The 20,647-nt window shown below is 36.3% G+C and overlaps 1 protein-coding gene and 2 long non-coding RNA genes across 4 annotated transcripts; 1 reads left to right on the top strand and 2 right to left on the bottom strand.

The window, feature by feature from the left end:
- Window positions 1–3,230: 3,230 nt before the first annotated feature.
- LOC116730989 (uncharacterized) lies at window positions 3,231–5,810 on the bottom strand. Its single transcript, XR_004341439.1, has 2 exons — window positions 5,742–5,810; window positions 3,231–3,341 (listed from the first exon to the last, which is right to left on the bottom strand). It is a non-coding gene; the product is annotated as an uncharacterized LOC116730989 (long non-coding RNA).
- A 5,771-nt stretch (window positions 5,811–11,581) lies between these two features.
- LOC116731050 (uncharacterized) lies at window positions 11,582–13,319 on the top strand. Of its 2 annotated transcripts, XR_004341507.1 has the most exons (3): window positions 11,582–11,725; window positions 11,809–12,200; window positions 12,386–13,319. It is a non-coding gene; the product is annotated as an uncharacterized LOC116731050 (long non-coding RNA). The 2 variants fall into 2 exon arrangements; XR_004341506.1 differs by having other exon boundaries at window positions 11,582–12,200.
- A 1,958-nt stretch (window positions 13,320–15,277) lies between these two features.
- Window positions 15,278–16,159, bottom strand: LOC116730975 (gastrula zinc finger protein XlCGF57.1-like; the record flags this gene model as incomplete). Its single annotated transcript, XM_032580551.1, has 1 exon — window positions 15,278–16,159. A coding segment is annotated over one exon (807 nt), but the record flags the coding sequence as incomplete, so codon positions are not given.
- Between the last annotated feature and the right edge of the window lie 4,488 nt (window positions 16,160–20,647).

Raw genomic sequence — 20,647 nt, 5'->3', positions numbered from 1 at the left:
TGTACTTGTGTCAAATGTTTTTTCTTAATAATTATTATAATTAATCATAATCATAAAGTAACTTTTTTTGGAGTAAATAACACTTGAAAGTGTTAAATCAACACTAAAAGTGGTACATTTTGTTCTTGGATCAGTGTTATCCATTATATGGATGAACCCTGTTTTGTGAGTTAAATAAGTAACTCTGATAAAGTGTTAAAATTTTAACTATATTGAAAGTGTTAATTTAACTCTGAAGAGTGTGGACTATATAAACACTGAAAAAGTGTTAAAATCCACTCTGTGGGAGTTAAATTAACACTGGGCTTTTTGCTGTGATCCTAGGTAAGTCCTGTTTGGTGGAAAATATAGTTAATTGTTTCCTAACAACAGACACAGAGGAGTTCACTGTCTCCCTTATTTTCACCGTTTTATTAATGAAAAAGGTGGTCAATTTGTCACAGGCCTCAGAGGAGAAAAATTTACAGTTAACAGAAGAAGGTGGATTTGTCAATCTGTCAACAATCAAGAACAGAGCACGAGAGTTGTTGGCAGAGGTAGAGATGACATTTGGAACAAAAAAAAAAACTCTTGCATTTCTCAGTTTATCTTTGAAGATATCTAAATGGGTTTGTACTTTAGTTTTACGCCACCGACGTTCTGCTTTCCGGGACTCTTTTTCTCCCCTTTTCTAACTGACTCAAAATTTCTCCAAGGTGGTTTACGTTTCCCAGAGATTACTTTTGTAGTAACAGGAGCAATGGTGTCAATAACCTTCTGAATTGTAAAAATAAACTTGTCTGTTAAATCACTCAGAGAAGTACAGGAGTGTATAGCAGTTGAAGGAACAGCCTGAATAAATCGATCGGCAGTAGTTTCTGTAATGCATCTTTTTGAAATAACTTGTGTATGGTTGTCTTTTTGAGCAGGGCAGACTGATAGAAGCTGCTACACAATCGGCGCCATCGGACCTTTGACTAACAGCAGGCAAGGCAGGTTTGGTGCCTTGCTCAAGGACTCAACAACTGAGATGGATGTGGGAAGTTTGAACCAGCAACCCATTAGTTACAGGAACCACAGAGGCTACAACCAGTTTAGCTGTAGTACCACCATCTACTGGGTTCAAGTATGAGGCACAACATACACTAAAGGAAAACTCAAAACTTTTAATCTTCAATGAAATGTTACACTGTAACTTCTTTCTAAAATACATATAAATACACATAAAAATTGTTTCAACATAAATGCATGCAGCAAAAAAGAGCAAAATATTACAGCTAAAACTAGAGAAAAAAAGCAAATAATTGAAAATAATCACAGGTACTTTGTGCAATCAATGCATGAAAATTAGTTTGTGGTGAATCTTGCATTTTCTTTAAAGTACAAATGAGTTTTCTTTCATTTGAAAAGATTTTAATTAGGTAGAGTAAAACTGGTAACAATAATTTGAAAGAAAACTCATTTTACTTTAAAGACAAAACTATCACAAATACTTTTTTTGCAGATGTTTTGAAAACACTCAATTCTGTACATTCTATTGTTGATTTTAAAAACTACAAAAATAAACCCCACTAACTCTCTCTATGGTACAGAATAATACAAATCAATCCCTCAAGTCCAATCATGTGAGAATGTTCTGGAAGGGAGTCCATGTCCGGTCAAACTCTGTTAATGCATGAAATAGTCAGTGGGCCCCCAAGCCTCTTCATCTATCAGCATCAGTACTGGCACTCCTCAGGGCTGTGTGCTGAGCCCTCTGCTCTTCACGTTGTACACACACAACATACAGTTTGACATAAACAGTATGTTAATACAATAACATACAGTTTATCATTATTGTTTTTTGATAAAGAATATGCCAAAAAAAAAAACAAGAAAGCATCTCTGAAGGAAAATGTGTCATGGTTGCACATCTCCAAGTATCCAAATGATCACATTTAACAAATACAACAATTTTCAGCTTTATAGACATGAAACCCCTCCAGTCTTTCATTCTAGTTTTAAACCAAATCAGTTCTATAGTGAACCTCAACATAGGACATGTATGGAAAATACTTCTACTGCTTTTCATCTGTGTGACGCCTCGTGGCGAGTCAAACTACCTTTGCGACTAAAGATTTTTCCACAGTTCACACGTGAAAACGGCTTTTCACCAGTGTGAATCATCATGTGCCGAGTTAAAACCTGTTTATGACTAAAACTTTTTCCACATTTCACACATGAAAACGGCTTTTCACTAGTGTGAATCATCATATGCAGAGTCAAAAGCTTTTTTTGACTAAAACTTTTTCCACAGTTCACACATGAAAACGGCTTTTCACCAGTGTGAATTATCATGTGCTGAGTTAAATTACCTTTTTGACTAAAACTTTTTCCACAGTTCACACATGAAAACGGCTTTTCACCAGTGTGAATCATCATGTGCCGAGTTAAAACCTGTTTATGACTAAAACTTTTTCCACATTTCACACATGAAAACGGCTTTTCACCTGTGTGAATAATCATATGCTTAGTTAAATCCTGTTTTTGACTAAAACTTTTTCCACAGTTCACACATGAAAACGGCTTTTCACCAGTGTGAATCATCATGTGCCGAGTTAAATGCTGTTTTTGACTAAAACTTTTTCCACATTTCACACATGAAAACGGCTTTTCACCAGTGTGAATCATCATGTGCCGAGTTAAAACCTGTTTATGACTAAAACTTTTTCCACATTTCACACATGAAAACGGCTTTTCACCTGTGTGAATAATCATATGCTTAGTTAAATCCTGTTTTTGACTAAAACTTTTTCCACAGTTCACACATGAAAACGGCTTTTCACCAGTGTGAATCATCATGTGCCGAGTTAAAAGCTTTTTTTGACTAAAACTTTTTCCACATTTCACACATGAAAACGGCTTTTCACCAGTGTGAATCATCATATGCAGAGTCAAAAGCTTTTTTTGACTAAAACTTTTTCCACAGTTCACACATGTAAACGGCTTTTCACCCGTATGAGTTCTCATGTGAGCACCAAAATCAGATTTGAAAGTCAAACGCTTTTTACAGATGCCACATGAGAAAGGTTTTCTTCTTTCCTGATTTTGGTTCTTAGCTTCCTGGAAGATGACTTGGTTCCTGTTTGGTTCTGATTCAGCGTGGTCTGTTTGCTCATCAACAGGAACCAACATGCAGGTATCAGTCTCCTGTTTTAATCCAATCTGTTCTTCAGCCCGACTGCAGTAAACTTCTTTCTCTTCCACTTTTATCTGATGATCTTCTGGCTCTTCCTGTTCTTGTTTCACCTGCACAGGTTCTAACTCCTCCTGGTCCAGAGTGGATCTCGTCTCCTGCTTGTAAACGTTACACTTCAGGGAATCTGGAGAAGAAAACAGAGAAAAAGAGTAGTTGTTACCTTTACTGAAGTAAATCGTTTAAGGCAGAAATGAACAAAAATCCATTTGAAAATTCAAGAGCGTAGACAGAGATATAGATGAATCGACATATCCAGCTGACATTTGGAGAATTCTCAAATGAACGGATTTTAAACAAATACTATAAATTATATTCAAATTTCACTTTAGTCCACATTTTTAAAAGCCCTGAGGAACTCCATCCAATCATTCGACTCATGAGCCGATGCACCGCGGTGCTTCATTTGCTCTACTGTGACATCAACTGGACAATATATGTAAAATAGGCAACGTGAAAACAACATGAAGCTTTACAATGAATAAACAAGTTTAAAATGTTTGTGATTCTGATACATAAATTCTGATTAATCTGGTTGTATGAAACAATGGCTGGATCCAAAAGAAAACTAGAAACTAGAAAGTTGTGATTGGCTTGTTACTCGCTATGTCACCAGGGACAACGATTTATTACTAAAAAATAAAAACTTTAACTGTGCTCAGGTTTAGGTGAGTTCTCTGTTTTACCCGCTCCATTACTCAACATATCGCTAATGAAAAATTTGATCGTTGTTATTTGCTTGTCAAACTGGAAAAAATAAACTACAAAAGCAATCTTCAAGTTTTTTGGACATTGAACTCCTTTTATCTATGTAACTGTTTGGTGTATTAGTTGAAAACGGCGTAAACATAAAGAAACTGTAAATTCCCACCCATATTGGGCCCATGAATGCACCTTTGCCCATAGTCATTGTGCCCTTTTTCCCCATAGACTATGAATAAACGCCTCATGGACCGCTCTTGCCTATTGTTACTGAAGAGATTTAAGGCGGCCATCTTGGAGCGGTCGACCGTTCCACTCAGCTTTATGTTTAACAGACTCAATGACGTATCAGCGCATTTATCAATCATAACTCACTAAATACTAAACAGATATTCAAATTTCAGTGTTGTGTGCAGTTGGATGTCTGTCGGATGAGCGCTGGCGCCGCAGGATCATCAATATATGTGCTGCTGGTAGGATAAATGGATTTTTGATGTGTCACTTATGGCTGGTTCTGTGTAACGTCAGTGTCGCTTTTTATATTGTTGCTACTAGGCCTGTCACGATAACAAATTTTGCTGAACGATTAATCGTCTCAAAAATTATTGCGATAAACGATAATATTGTTTGAAGACCATTTTACACTGATTTAATGGAAATGACGTAATAATGCATGCGATTTCCTGCCAAAGATAGATACACTTTATTTTCAAAAGAACATTTAACACTGGAACTGATGAACAAAACAAAACAACCAAAACCATAAATAACATGGATTCTCAGTCTCCATTAATAAAAAATCTACTTGAACAAAAATTAAACAACATAAAGCCAAAGTGGAAATAAATACTGCATTCAACCAAAAAAGTGCAGATTATAAAGTCTGTATATCATGTTGCCCTATAGTAATAATTAGATTTAAATAGAGAAGATGGGCACATCGACTGTTATAGTATAACTGCTACAATTCCAAAACTACCATAACACCTAAACTCTTGAAACCTGGACAAGATTATTTTCAACTAACAGCAGAATATTTAAAACCATCTTTGTGATTTGTGAAACTTTTATCCGATTTGTGGAACTTCAATAAAATGCCGGTTTTACCCATCTTTGCATCCAGCTCATATTAAAACTGCTCTAATGCCAAAACTACAACAACTACGTATTTCAAACTTGGACTAGATCATTCTTCTCTAATAGCAGAATATTTTAATTCATGTTTGGGATTTGTGAAACTTCACTAAAGTTTAGATTACTATTCACACTTGTTCCATGCAGTTTTTTAAAATTCCAATTCAATTCTAATTCAAAACCACTTAATTAATCCTAATGGGAAATTAAATGTTGGTGTTACTCATGAATTCTTCCAAGAGTTATTGTAGATGGAGATGGTTGTTGGAAGGAAAGATCTTCTGCAGTCGTCTGTTACATAAAGTTTCACAAATCAGATAAAAGTTTCACAAATCCCAAACATGGATTTAAATATTCTGCTATTAGAGCAGAATAATCCAGTCCAGGTTTTGAAGAGTGCAGTTCTTTCAGTTTTTAAACCAGAGTCTATTAAAGATGCGAAAGGAAGTGAAAAATTAGGTGGAATCGGAAACCAACTTCAGCTTCGTGTAGTTAAAGGAGGAAAAGCCATAAAAGGTCATTTTATTTCTACATCAATAAGCCATTTTCACAGCGTAATTGTGATTCCTGCGTTCATTTACCGGTTAACAAAACATTTATACGGGAAAAGAACATTTACTAAAATGATCCTCATACAGAAAGGTGCAGACATTTAGACCTTAACCTGCATCCAAACGCTGGTGGTTCCTACCTATTCGGTGTAAGATTATCTGGGGCCTCCGGGAGAAATCCAGCAGTCTGCGATGATCATCCATCTCTTCCTCCGACTTGACGATGATTTCTTTAAACTCTGTGAATGTTTCTTCAGCAGCAGTTAACGGCTCGTTGATAAACTCGTTTAGAGAAACAGTCGAACATTCAACCAAACAGACCATGCGCCATTTTCTTTGTCTTCTTCTTCTTCTTTGGGATTTTATGACTGTCGTTCATTCATGTCATTGCATTACCGCCACCTTGTGGATCTTACGATCATCACATCTAAAGATTTCTCATACAGTGCCAGTTCTCTTTGAAAAACGTAAAATCTTTTCTTCCACTTTATCTAAATAAAACAAATACAATATTAGTATTCCAGTTTTCCACAAATCCAAAGTTAATATTGTCTTCTGATTCGTATCTCCTACATCCCGCAACATGTTTCACAGTTTCTTCACTCCACCAGATCAGAACCTTTCCTATAGTTTCCGTATATCCACAATGATCGCTGCTGCTTTGTTCGGAGTTACCTCTGGTTCCGCCCATCCTGTGGCTTATTGAGAGCCGATCAGCACCGGCTTGTTCACTGAATTGTGCGGTGCTGGTGGTCGGGTGTAAAAGACTTTTAACGGTTTTATCTATTTGATTTTTCTACCGGTATTTTAATAATAGTTTGTATTTTTTTCTTTTTTAGCTCTGAGGATTGAAGGTGGTGCGTTTGGCCCAGATGGTGGCGCCCCCTGTTGCTGTGGCTGTCCCGTGATCAACATAAATCGATTGAGGGAAATCCAACGAGTGTGTGACGTCACGGTGTTTGGTGATTCTTTGTTCGGGAGCCTCCGATCCAGAACCTGTCAGCACCTACCGCCAAGCCTCGGCAACTCAGCTTAGTTTTTCCTAACTTCTTCTCATCTACATAGAGGTATTATTTAATTTTACTGTTTTTATTTTAATAAATTATTATAACTTTGAAACAGTGTCTATTGCAATTCACTCTAAATTTCCCCTCTCGCTGCTCCTCTTTTTATTCAGACTTGGGAAACCCTAGTTACAGAAGTTAACAGCTGCTAGAAAAAGCAAACTAAAGTAAGATAAATGAGGACATATGAAAATAAGAAATTTAAAATCTAACAAATAGCTAAAAATTGTAATTTATACCAGGTGAGTCTTTCTCCCCAACAATGTGGACCGGTACCAGTACTGGACTGATTCTGATCCTTCAAATGATTTTAACATAACTTAGAAGTTGATGTAAAAATAATGTTTGTTTTAGCCACAAAATGATTATGCTCAGCAGCAAACAACAAATCACCAACTACAGCATAGAGCAGCTCATCCATGTAGCAGCTATGTAGCCTGACGTAAAAACATTTTGCTAGACAATGTCAAACATTGAGAAGTTTAAGTTATTGTTATCAAACCTTATCAAACACGGAGTTTTGAAGTCAAAAATACCTGAGAAATATACAGAGCCAACCATGAGAATCAACTCGTTTAAAGTTTAAACTCAGGTTCACACAAACACAAAGACCCTATAAATGTTGGGCTGTTGAACTGGACCATTCAAGCTAATTTTCTGTTAGCAGCTTTACAAATCTTTTACATGACATTACCAAGACACATTAAAACAAACCTTTATCTTGGCTTTTTTCTATTCTTCCTGTTTTCTCCCTCCCTGAAGGATAAGTCCTTTTTGGAGACATTGTTTTGCTTATTTATCTTCTGACTGGAGCTTTTCACGTTTGGATGAGGCTCATGTTACCAGCGAAGCGTGCGGTACCTGCCGCGGCCACCAGGGGCCGCCAAGAGCATATTGTTTCTTTCTATCAATAAAGAAATAATTTCTACATACATTATCAAATATACGTATATATTATTGTAAAAACAAACCACTTAATAGTGACATTGTGTGGTTTTGATATTATGACAGAAATTATTACTAAGAAAAATAAATAAAATCAGCTCCACTGAGGGGGCCACTTAGTGGCTGCTTAGTTTGCTAATGCCTTGTGCCGGCTCTGGCAATCAAAGCAGGAAATTTACTTTGTGGTGAATTTTGCATTTTCCTTCAAGTACAAATCCATTTTATTTCATTTGAAAAGATTTTAATCAGAGTAAAACTGGTTAATATAATTTGAAAGAAAACTCAATCTCATTTTATTTTAAAGACAAAACTATCGCAAATATTTTTTTCCAGATTTAAAAAAAAAACCCACTCAATTCTGTACATTCTAGTTTTGATTTTAAAAACTTTTAAAATAAACCCCACTAACTCTCTCTATTGTACAGAATAATACAAATCAATCCCTCAAGTCCAATCTTGTGAGAATGTTCTGGAAGGGAGTCCATGTCCGGTGTCAAGAAAACTGGCATAAGGGTATGAGATCTTTCCAGGCACACGCAGAAAAAGGTGCATAATGGCTTGGAAGAAATAAAGTGATCCTGTGGTTTGATTAAAAGTTAATTAAGTTGAATATGTCTGAATAATATGAGTATAATTAAGTTGAATATGTCTGAATAATATGAGTATAAGTAATCACTCAGTAACCTTCTGCAAAGAATCTCTGATTAATGATCTGTAATGATTTAACTATGTAATGATTATGTTACTGATTAACAATAAGAAAGAGATGTGATTTATTGTCAGTGAATGTGAAGTTGTGAACATTTGAAATCAATTCACAGGTTTAACGATAGGTTGAATATGTTCAATGAGTTATAATAAAGGATAGTGAGTTATAGACAGAGAGGAATGCAGTACAGCCCTGAAACAGGAAATGTCGCAAGCAGTTCTGAACAGATGGCCAAAGCGCACAGGATGGGTGGTGCGGTGAGTTTGGCTGAGGCAACGGAAAAAGAGGAAGTACGGGAACTTCCACTATGGTCAGCAAAAACAGGTTGGGAAATGTAGGGACTTTTTCATGAGAGACAGCAGATGTGAAGAAAGTCACGTAGACCAAATCCTCCCATACACACACAGGGTGGAGAAATGTATAAAAAGGGGCTGAAAAGAGGAACCAGTTGTTCCCAGTCCGGCGGCGCAGAAGGAGAGACAACTTACAGAAGCAGATGGAGCTACGGACCGCACTTCAGAACCACGGGGAAGCTCGGACTTCACACCGCTAAGAAAGGACTGGGTCCCATCGCCCCAACTCTGGTTCTTTATTCGACCGTTGGTCTCGTCTCAACCCAGCAACAATTGCAAACTCTGCAACAAGACTTGGAGGAAGGACAAAGACCCCTAAGGGATGAAGAACTGGGTCTTGCAAAAGGATTCGGATCCGTTCTGCTTTGTTTCCTTTCTAAGGAGGATTTTTCCACACAAGGCAAAGACCTCAACCAAGGATGCTAGAAATTCCTGTTGCCAAAAGATCCACCATCTTCTGGGTATGAGTTGAATCTGCTCATCGAAATTCCATTTCAGAACGTGCGACTTAAAAGTTAGGGAAAGGAGACAGGGTAGTATGATTGTACATGTAAATTTTATTACACTGTTTTTGAATTATATACGATTGATTATTGATTTGTATGTCGCATACCCCTGCTTAAGCTTGCTTAATAAATTTATACTATAAAATTCTAATGAGGTTGGTGGACATTGGAATTAATAGAGTCATTTAATCTTTGTCCAGTTCTTTTAATTAAGGTAAAACTAATGTACATGATTCCAGTAAATAGGAGGTTTCATAATTTCCTTTGGTGAGAGTAAATAATGACCCTGGGACTTACATCTAAGTCACTAAACATAATCTAGCCGGTTCCAAGTGCAAGTTATGATTTAGAAAGTGGGCTACCGTTAACAGAAGTGGTTATTGGAATTATGCAGCTGCGAGGGCTACTCAGCTGATTGTTTCTTAACTGTAAAGGGTCATAACTTCTGGATCGGAGGTAGTTAGAGCTAGACGAATCACTTTCGCCACCAGTTTAAACAGATTATCTCTTATAGAGTACTTTTAGGGTAATACCCAGGTCTCAGAGATTTTCCGGACCTGTTAGACGGAGAACTGGTCAGTAGGCAGCCCTGTGAAGTAGTGAGGAGTGGGCGGGGCTGACTATTGCAGGATAACCTTCACCGGTCAAACTCTGTTAATGCATGAAATAGTCAGTGGCCCCCCAAGCCTCTTCATCTATCAGCATCAGTACTGGCACTCCTCAGGGCTGTGTGCTGAGCCCTCTGCTCTTCACGTTGTACACACACAACATACAGTTTGACATAAACAGTATGTTAATACAATAACATACAGTTTATCATTATTGTTTTTTGATAAAGACTATGCCATAAAAAGCAAGAAAGCATCTCTGAAGGAAAATGTGTCATGGTTGCACATCTCCAAGTATCCAAATGATCACATTTAACAAATACAACAATTTTCAGCTTTATAGACATGAAACCCCTCCAGTCTTTCATTCTAGTTTTAAACCAAATCAGTTCTATAGTGAACCTCAACATAGAACATGTATGGAAAATACTTCTACTGCTTTTCACCTGTGTGACGCCTCGTGGCGAGTCAAACTACCTTTGCGACTAAAGATTTTTCCACAGTTCACACATGAAAAGGCTTTTCACCAGTGTGAATCCTCATGTGATCCGTCAACTTATGTTTGAGAGTGAAACTTTTTCCACAGGTCAGACATGAGAAGGGCTTTTCGCCTGTGTGGATTCTCAAGTGATTGTTCACAATACTTTCTCGACTGAAACATTTTCCACAAAACTTGCATGAGAAAGGCTTCTCACCTGTGTGCGTTCTCATGTGGTAGATCAAGTGAGTCTTTTGAGAAAACAATTTATCACACATCGTACATGAATACAGATTTTTATCTTTGTGCGTTTTCTTCTGTTCTTTTTGTTTTAATTTGTCAGAATTGTTATCATACCCTCTGGTTTTCTGACATCTGTTATTTTGTTTCGGTTCTTCATCGCTGCTTATTTCTGTGTCTTCATCATTGCTTTCTTCCTGATTTCGGTCCTCAGCATCACAGCCGTCCTGAGAGACGAGTTGCTCCCTGTTTGGTTCGGGTTCACTGCAGCTTATTTCTACATTGGTAGGAGATGCAGGAAAGGTTTTCATCTCCTGCTTCTTCACCACAAGTTGTTCTTCATCCTGATTGATGCAGAGCTCATTCTCAATTTATCAATACACAAAAATAATTTGAACATAAAAAGACAGTAATCTAAATGCGCAGCAGAAAAGAGCCAATAATTACAGCTTTAAACTTCCAGATTACGTTTTTTGAGAAGTGGTTTAACTTGAATTGAATACTTTGGCAAGAGCAGTTTCAGTACTGTGATGTTGACAGAAGCCTGATTGATGGACATCAAAACAGTTGTTCAGGGCTAGAAAGCCTTTTATCTGTTGAAAAATAATTTTTTCTAATATTTTAGCCAAAAAAGGTACATTTGATATTGGTTGATGATTGCTTAGAATGGATGAGTCTAGATTACGTTTTTTGAGAAGTGGTTTATCCACCGCAGTCTTTAAAGCCTGAGGGAAGACTCCAGAGGAGAGTGACTTATTAATTTTTTGTAAAAGATCAGGAGCAAAAACATCGGAGACCTTTAGGAATAAACTTGTGGGTATAAAGTCAAGCGAACAGATGGATGACTTTAATCAGTTTCATGAGAAAGGTTTGTTATTTATTTAACACCTGTGTGGGGCATGGGCATTATTCTTTTCAATGTATGTCTATTTAACACATATTTTACACATTTGAGGTAAGTAAAAAGAGTCATCCATTGTATTTTCATTAATATGTTTCATACTAATCACATGATCCATATCAAGTAACTGTTAGTTTAAAAAAATCCAGCTAATTACAGAATTAGACTCTAAATCTTGCCTCGTTTTTTCAGTCATTGAACGATTTTGCCTGCCACCTGAAGGCAAAGTTACATACAAACAGGTACTGAAGTTGACGAAGAAATATTCAGTGACCTCCTTAGACAAGGCAATGTGGTACTGACAGTTTTCTGCTATGATGGTGAGATACCAAAGCAAATTAAATCAACTGTTATACAGATTTTACCAAAGAATGTCACTGATGTCTATTGTCTCTTTCTTCAGAGTTCTCAGAATGGTCATCTGCTTCTGAGTCTGACTCGAGCTTCGACTCAAATGCATCAACATCAACAATACTAATGGATGAGATACCACGCAAGAAGCAAAAACCTGAGAATCCTAATAACTCAATGTCTGCTAAGAATGTAACAATATTTTTTGTCTGCTAACACATCTAGTAAGTACCTAGATATATCTGAAGATAGTTGACTGTTCAGAGTACTCATAAAGTTCTGATATTATATCTGAAAACTTTTATAAATTTGTCCTCAGGCTATGACCAAGAAACGGCCTCGCTGTTACTTCTCTTACATCTCCTTCCACCGCAACCAGGAGGACAGAAGTCTCCAAAAATCAGTGCAAGTGATGCAGTTGAGAGACTTGTTGTCTTTCATAAGGTAATTGAAATTTAAAATATGCAAAATTATCTGTCTATTTCCTTTTATAGACATGCATAAATACAGATGTTTGAATGACAGCTTTGAAGATGTCTGGGCATACTTACATTTATTTTCGATGTAACGTGTATCGTAAAGCTGTATGTTTTGTTTCTTATGTTTGGTGTATATCTTTTTAATTTTAGTCATGCTGCAGTTTAGAGGAGCATCTCCGGGGTCAACAGGGTCTGCAGCCATACCTCCTTGCTGTTGGGCGTCAGAGAAGCAAGATTGACAGCTTCTACATCGTCATGGATAAGTGCCTCATCCCATGCCAGACAAACGGTTCTCTTGGAGCATTTGATGAGCTATTCAAAGCACATTTTGTGAACATTGTCTTTTCTCCTATTCTCACTATGGGTATGACGATATATTTGAAGCATTTGATTGTTGAACACCATAGACTCTTTAAGTTCTTATATTCACATCGAAATTTGATACCTAAGCATCATTTTATGATCCACTATCCATCTTCCATTAGGAAAATAGGTCCATTGTTACATATGTGGTCTATGAGGTTTGAGGCTAAACACAAAATGTTTAAAGAATATTTTAAAAACTTTAAAAATATAACCAAATCACTTGCGAAAAAGCATCAGATGGCCACAGCTTATCATTGGGAAACAATAAGTATTAAAGAAAATGAGCATGGGCCTCTCAAACCATTTTCACTTAAAGATGAAGATGTGGTCAACAAAGAAATGCTTCAAATGATTTCATCAGGAGATGTTTTCTCAACCAGCTGGGTTAGAGTTGAGGGTGTTGAATACAGACCAGGACTTGCTGTTTGCAGCACAATTCAAGATGAGATGCCAGTGTTTTGTCAGATAAGTGATGTACTTTTAGTTGACAATACCTTTCTTTTGTTACCTAAACAGCTATTAACAGAAACATTTGATGGTCATCATCATGTTTTCAGGATTGTTCAAAGTGAAGAAAGGCATTTAGTAAAGAAAACTTAAATTTCATAAGCCTTTTGATATTCAAAACTCTTATGGCGTTTCTAATGAATGCTTGTTCATCGTACCACAATTTAAAATGTTGGAAACACAGCTGCAAAAATAAAGTGTTCAAAATTAATGTACTTGTGTCAAATGTTTTTTCTTAATAATTATTATAATTAATCATAATCATAAAGTAACTTTTTTTGGAGTAAATAACACTTGAAAGTGTTAAATCAACACTAAAAGTGGTACATTTTGTTCTTGGATCAGTGTTATCCATTATATGGATGAACCCTGTTTTGTGAGTTAAATAAGTAACTCTGATAAAGTGTTAAAATTTTAACTATACTGAAAGTGTTAATTTAACTCTGAAGAGTGTGGACTATATAAACACTGAAAAAGTGTTAAAATCCACTCTGTGGGAGTTAAATTAACACTGGGCTTTTTGCTGTGATCCTAGGTAAGTCCTGTTTGGTGGAAAATATAGTTAATTGTTTCCTAACAACAGACACAGAGGAGTTCACTGTCTCCCTTATTTCCACCGTTTTATTAATGAAAAATGTGGTCAATTTGTCACAGGCCTCAGAGGAGAAAAATTTACAGTTAACAGAAGAAGGTGGATTTGTCAATCTGTCAACAATCAAGAACAGAGCACGAGAGTTGTTGGCAGAGGTAGAGATGACATTTGGAAGAAAAAAAAACTCTTGCATTTCTCAGTTTATCTTTGAAGATATCTAAATGGGTTTGTACTTTAGTTTTACGCCACCGACGTTCTGCTTTCCGGGACTCTTTTTCTCCCCTTTTCTAACTGACTCAAAATTTCTCCAAGGTGGTTTACGTTTCCCAGAGATTACTTTTGTAGTAACAGGAGCAATGGTGTCAATAACCTTCTGAATTGTAAAAATAAACTTGTCTGTTAAATCACTCAGAGAAGTACAGGAGTGTATAGCAGTTGAAGGAACAGCCTGAATAAATCGATCGGCAGTAGTTTCTGTAATGCATCTTTTTGAAATAACTTGTGTATGGTTGTCTTTTTGAGCAGGGCAGACTGATAGAAGCTGCTACACAATCGGCGCCATCGGACCTATGACTAACAGCAGGCAAGGCAGGTTTGGTGCCTTGCTCAAGGACTCAACAACTGAGATGGATGTGGGGAGTTTGAACCGGCAACCCATCAGTTACAGGAACCACAGTGGCTACAACCAGTTTAGCTGTAGTACCACCATCTACTGGGTTCAAGGATAAGGCACAACATACACTAAAGGAAAACTCAAAACTTTTAATCTTCAATGAAATGTTACACTTTAACTTCTTTCTAAAATACATATATAAATACACATGAAAATTGTTTCAACATAAATGCATGCAGCAAAAAAGAGCAAAATATTACAGCTAAAACTAGATAAAAAAAGCAAAATATTAAAAATAATCACATGTACTTTGTGCAATCAATGCATGAAAATTAGTTTGTGGTGAATCTTGCATTTTCTTTAAAGTACAAATGCGTTTTCTTTCATTTGAAAAGATTTTAATTAGGTAGAGTAAAACTGGTTACAATAATTTGAAAGAAATCTCATTTTACTTTAAAGACAAAAATATCACAAATACTTTTTTTGCAGATGTTTTGAAAACACTCAATTCTGTACATTCTATTGTTGATTTAAAAAACTACAAAAATAAACCCCACTAACTCTCTCTATGGTACAGAATAATACAAATCAATCCCTCAAGTCCAATCTTGTGAGAATGTTCTGGAAGGGAGTCCATGTCCGGTCAAACTCTGTTAATGCATGAAATAGTCAGTGGGCCCCCAAGCCTCTTCATCTATCAGCATCAGTACTGGCACTCCTCAGGGCTGTGTGCTGAGCCCTCTGCTCTTCACGTTGTACACACACAACATACAGTTTGACATAAACAGTATTTTAATACAATAACATACAGTTTATCATTATTGTTTTTTGATACAGAATATGCCAAAAAGAACAAGAAAGCATCTCTGAAGGAAAATGTGTCATGGTTGCACATCTCCAAGTATCCAAATGATCACATTTAACAAATACAACAATTTTCAGCTTTATAGACATGAAACTCCTCCAGTCTTTCATTCTAGTTTTAAACCAAATCAGTTCTTTAGTGAACCTCAATATAGGACATGTATGGAAAATACTTCTACTGCTTTTCACCTGTGTGAATCCTCATGTGATGAGTTAAATTCTGTTTTCGACTAAAACCTTTTCCACAGTTCACACATGAAAACGGCTTTTCACCAGTGTGAATCATCATGTGCCGAGTTAAAACCTGTTTTTGACTAAAACCTTTTCCACAATTCACACATGAAAATGGCTTTTCACCAGTGTGAATCATCATGTGCGGAGTTAAATGCCGTTTTTGACTAAAACTTTTTCCACAATTCACACATGAAAACGGCTTTTCACCGGTGTGAATCATCATGTGCCGAGTTAAATCCTGTTTTCGACTAAAACTTTTTCCACATTTCACACATGAAAACGGCTTTTCACCAGTGTGAATCATCATGTGCTGAATTAAATCCTGTTTTTGACTAAAACTTTTTCGACATTTCACACATGAAAACGGCTTTTCACCAGTGTGAATCATCATGTGCTGAGTTAAATGCTGTTTGTGACTAAAAGCTTTTCCACAATTCACACATGAAAACGGCTTTTCACCAGTGTGAATAATCATGTGCTGAGTTAAATCCTGTTTTCGACTAAAACTTTTTCCACAGTTCACACATGAAAACGGCTTTTCACCTGTGTGAATCTTCATGTGCTGAGTTAAATTACTTTTTTGACTAAAACTTTTTCCACAGTTCACACATGAAAACGGCTTTTCACCTGTGTGAATCTTCATGTGCTGAGTTAAATGACCTTTTTCACTAAAACTTTTTCCACAGGTCACACATGAAAACGGCTTTTCACCCGTATGAGTTCTCATATGAGCATCAAAAACAGATTTGAAAGTCAAACGCTTTTTACAGATGACACATGAGAAAGGTTTTCTTCTTTCCTGATTTTGGTTCTTAGCTTCCTGGAAGATGACTTGGTTCCTGTTTGGTTCTGATTCACTGTGGTCTGTTTGCTCATCAACAGGAACCAACATGCAGGTATCAGTCTCCTGTTTTAATTCAATCTGTTCTTCAGCCTGACTGCAGTAAACTTCTTTCTCTTCCACTTTTATCTGCTGGTGTTTCAGATCCTCCTGCTCTTCTTTTATCTGATGATCTTCTGGCTCTTCCTGTTCTTGTTTCACCTGCACAGGTTCTAACTCCTCCTGGTCCAGAGTGGATCTCCTCTCCTGGTTATAAACGTTACACTTCAGGGAATCTGGACAAGAAAATAGAGCAAAAGAGTAATTGTTAACTTTACTGAAGTAAATCGTTTAAGGCAGAAATTAACAAAAATCCATTTGAAAATTCAAGAGCGTAGACAGAGATATAGATGAATCGACATATCCAGCTGACATTTGGAGAATTCTCAAATGAACGGATTTTAAACAAATACTATAAATTATATTCAAATTTCATTTTAGTCCACTTTTTTAAAAGCCCTGAGGAACTCCATCCAATCATTCGACTCATGAGCCGATGCACCGCGGTGCTTCATTTGCTCTACTGTGACATCAACTGGACAATATATGTAAAATAGGCAACGTGAAAACAACATGAAGCTTTACAATGAATAAACAAGTTTAAAATGTTTGTGATTCTGATACATAAATTCTGATTAATCTGGTTGTATGAAACAATGGCTGGATCCAAAAGAAAACTAGAAACAAAAAGAAAAGAGGGTTGTGATTGGCTTTTTACCCGCTATGTCACCAGGGACAACGATTTATTACTAAAAAATAAAAACTTTAACTGCTCAGGTTTAGGTGAGTTCTCTGTCTTACCCGCTCCATTACTCAACACATCACTAATGAAAAGTTTGATCTTTGTTATTTGCTTGTCAAACGGGAAAAAATAAACTATAAAAGCAATTTTCAAGTTTTTTGGACATTGAACTTCTTTTATTTATGTAACTGTTTGGTGTATTAGTTGAAAACGGCGTAAACATAAAGAAACTGTAAATTCCCACCCATATTGTGCCCATGAATGCACCTTTGCCCATAGTCATTGTGCCCTTTTCCCCATAGACTATAAATAAACGCCTCATGGACCGCTCTTGCCTATTGTTACTTGCCTATTGTCATGGAAATGACGTAATAATGCATACGATTTCCTGCCAAAGATAGATACACTTTATTTTCAAAAGAACATTTAACACTGGAACTGATGAACAAAATAAACAAAACAACCAAAACCATAAATAACATGGATTCTCAGTCTCCATTAATAAAAAATCTACTTGAACAAAAGTTAAACAACATAAAGCCAAAGTGGAAATAAATACTGCATTCAACCAAAAGAGTGCAGATTATAAAGTCTGTATATCATGTTGCCCTATAGTAATAATTAGATTTAAATAGAGAAGATGGGCACATCGACTACCCGATGCAATAGTTCACACTACACAATCCCCCCCCTCTCCATACGACAATTTTAGAACGTTGATCGTTCTCTAAGATTGTCGCTTGCGATTTCGTAACCGATCATCCTGTAGTGTGTGGTGTGTGCTACTAATTTGGTTTGCAGTTGTTTTAAGTCTCAGACTGCTCCTAGTGTTTGTTCTGGGTTGCTGTGCTTCATTGGGTTTTAAATTAGAATAATAAAGTCTATTTTTAATATTATAAAAGTATGTATAAATAAAATATATTTTGTATACTACTTCTGTTTCATAATTTTAAGCCAGACTTGCCTGGGTACTTTTAATAGGGAGAGCCTAGGCCACTTGATATTATTTGAAACTCCACGTCGTCTGTCACGATCCGGGTTTTCTCATGTGTTACACCTACGTATGAAACATCACCTCAATGCAGCAGTGGCTTGTTGATTGGATTTTTATATGAGGTTTAGTTTGACAGATAATAACACCTCTATTATTGTTTCATGCTGTTTGCATTGCAAGGCTTTACTAGCTTATATATGCACGTTCCAATTAGTAATTACCTGAGATCATTGGACGAAGCTGAAGTTGGTTTCCGATTCCAGCTTCTGATTCAGGAAATGGCTAAAGGGCGAGTCCACTTAATTTTTCACTACCTTCCACATCTTTAATAGAGTCTAGTTTAAAAACTACAACAGCTAGACTCTTCTGACCTGGACTGGGTTAATCTGCTCTCACAGCAGAATATTTATAACCATGTTTCTGATTTGTGAAACTTCAATAAAGGTTGATTTCACCACTTTTTAATCTCTGTTATAGTATAACTGCTCAAATTCCCAAACTACCATAACACCTAAACTCTTGAAACCTGGACAAGATTATTTTCAACTAACAGCAGAATATTTAAAACCATCTTTGTGATTTGTGAAACTTTTATCCGATTTGTGGAACTTCAATAAAATGCCATTTTTACCCATCTTTGCATCCAGCTCATATTAAAACTGCTCTGATGCCAAAACTACAACAACTACGTATTTCAAACTTGGACTAGATTATTCTTCTCTAATAGCAGAATATTTTAATTCATGTTTGGGATTTGTGAAACTTCACTAAAGTTTAGATTACTATTCACACTTGTTCCATGCAGTTTTTTAAAATTCCAATTCAATTCTAATTCAAAACCACTTAATTAATCCTAATGGGAAATTAAATGTTGGTGTAACTCATGAATTCTTCCAAGAGTTATTGTAGATGGAGATGGTTGTTGGAAGGAAAGATCTTCTGCAGCCGTCTGTTACATAAAGTTTCACAAATCAGAAAAAAGTTTCACAAATCCCAAACATGGATTTAAATATTCTGCTATTAGAGCAGAATAATCCAGTCCAGGTTTTGAAGAGTGTAGTTCTTGCAGTTTTTAAACCAGAGTCTATTAAAGATGCGAAAGGAAGTGAAAAATTAGGTGGAATCGGAAACCAACTTCAGCTTCGTGTAGTTAAAGGAGGAAAAGCCATAAAAAGGTCATTTTATTTCTACATCAATAAGCCATTTTCACAGCGTAATTGTGATTCCTGCGTTCATTTACCGGTTAACAAAACATTTATACGGGAAAAGAACATTTACTAAAATGATCCTCATACAGAAAGGTGCAGACATTTAGACCTTAACCTGCATCCAAACGCTGCTGGTTCCTACCTATTCGGTGTAAGATTATCTGGGGCCTCCGGGAGAAATCCAGCAGTCTGCGATGATCATCCATCTCTTCCTCCGACTTGACGATGATTTCTTTAAACTCTGTGAATGTTTCTTCAGCAGCAGTTAACGGCTCGTTGATAAACTCGTTTAGAGAAACAGTCGAACATTCAACCAAACAGACCATGCGCCATTTTCTTTGTCTTCTTCTTCTTCTTCTTTGGGATTTTATGACTGTCGTTCATTCATGTCATTGCATTACCGCCACCTTGTGGATCTTACGATCATCACATCTAAAGATTTCTCATACAGTGCCAGTTCTCTTTGAAAGACGTAAAATCTTTTCTTCCACTTTATCTAAATAAAACAAATACAATATTAGTATTCCAGTTTTCCACAAATCCAAAGTTAATATTGTCTTCTGATTCGTATCTCCTACATCCCGCAACATGTTTCACAGTTTCTTCACTCCACCAGATCAGAACCTTTCCTATAGTTTCCGTATATCCACAATGATCGCTGCTGCTTTGTTCGGAGTTCTTCTTCTTCTTCTTCTTCTTTTCTATTATGGCGGATCACAAGCAACTTTAAGGTGCATACCGCCACCTACTGTACATGAGTGTGTAGCAGCATTACTTCACATCTATTAAATTCTATTTTTTAATTTTGTATTCTTAAGATAAATAAACAATGCTTTCCTTAATTTGTGAATATCTGTTATGTTTCCTTCATTTCCTAATATACCTTTAAGATTCCATTCATGCCTTATATTTCTAACTATTCTCTTTAATTCTTCCCTTTCGAGTTCATATGACTTACAGTTCATCAATATGTGTTCTACATTTTCTTTCTCTCCACATCTCTCACATTTATCATTATTTTTCCTCCCTATTGTATAAAGCATGTCATTTAAGTAGGTATGACCTACTCTTAATCTACTAACTATTATTTCTTCTCTTCTGTTTCTTTCATTAATGCTTCGAGTTCGAACTGACTTTTGTACTTCATATAATCTTCTTCCTTTCTTATCTTCATTCCACATTTTTTGCCATTTCTCCATTTCTTTACTCTTAATAAGTGATTTCCCTTCCTCTTTCCCAAAAGGAATTGAAATTGTTATTTCCCCCTCTAAAGCCCTTTTAGCTAATTTATCTGCCTTTTCATTGCCTTTTCCTCCTACATGTGCTGGCACCCAACAAAACCAAACATCAATGCCACCCCTATATAATCTAAATAAAATATGATGAATTTCTAATACTAAATCTTTTCTATC

The sequence above is a fragment of the Xiphophorus hellerii genome, chromosome 13, assembly GCF_003331165.1.
Source record: "Xiphophorus hellerii strain 12219 chromosome 13, Xiphophorus_hellerii-4.1, whole genome shotgun sequence".
Taxonomy (NCBI): Eukaryota; Metazoa; Chordata; class Actinopteri; order Cyprinodontiformes; family Poeciliidae; genus Xiphophorus; species Xiphophorus hellerii.
Note: the sequence above shows the minus strand (reverse complement) of the source record. Positions and strands in the feature narration are given on the sequence as shown.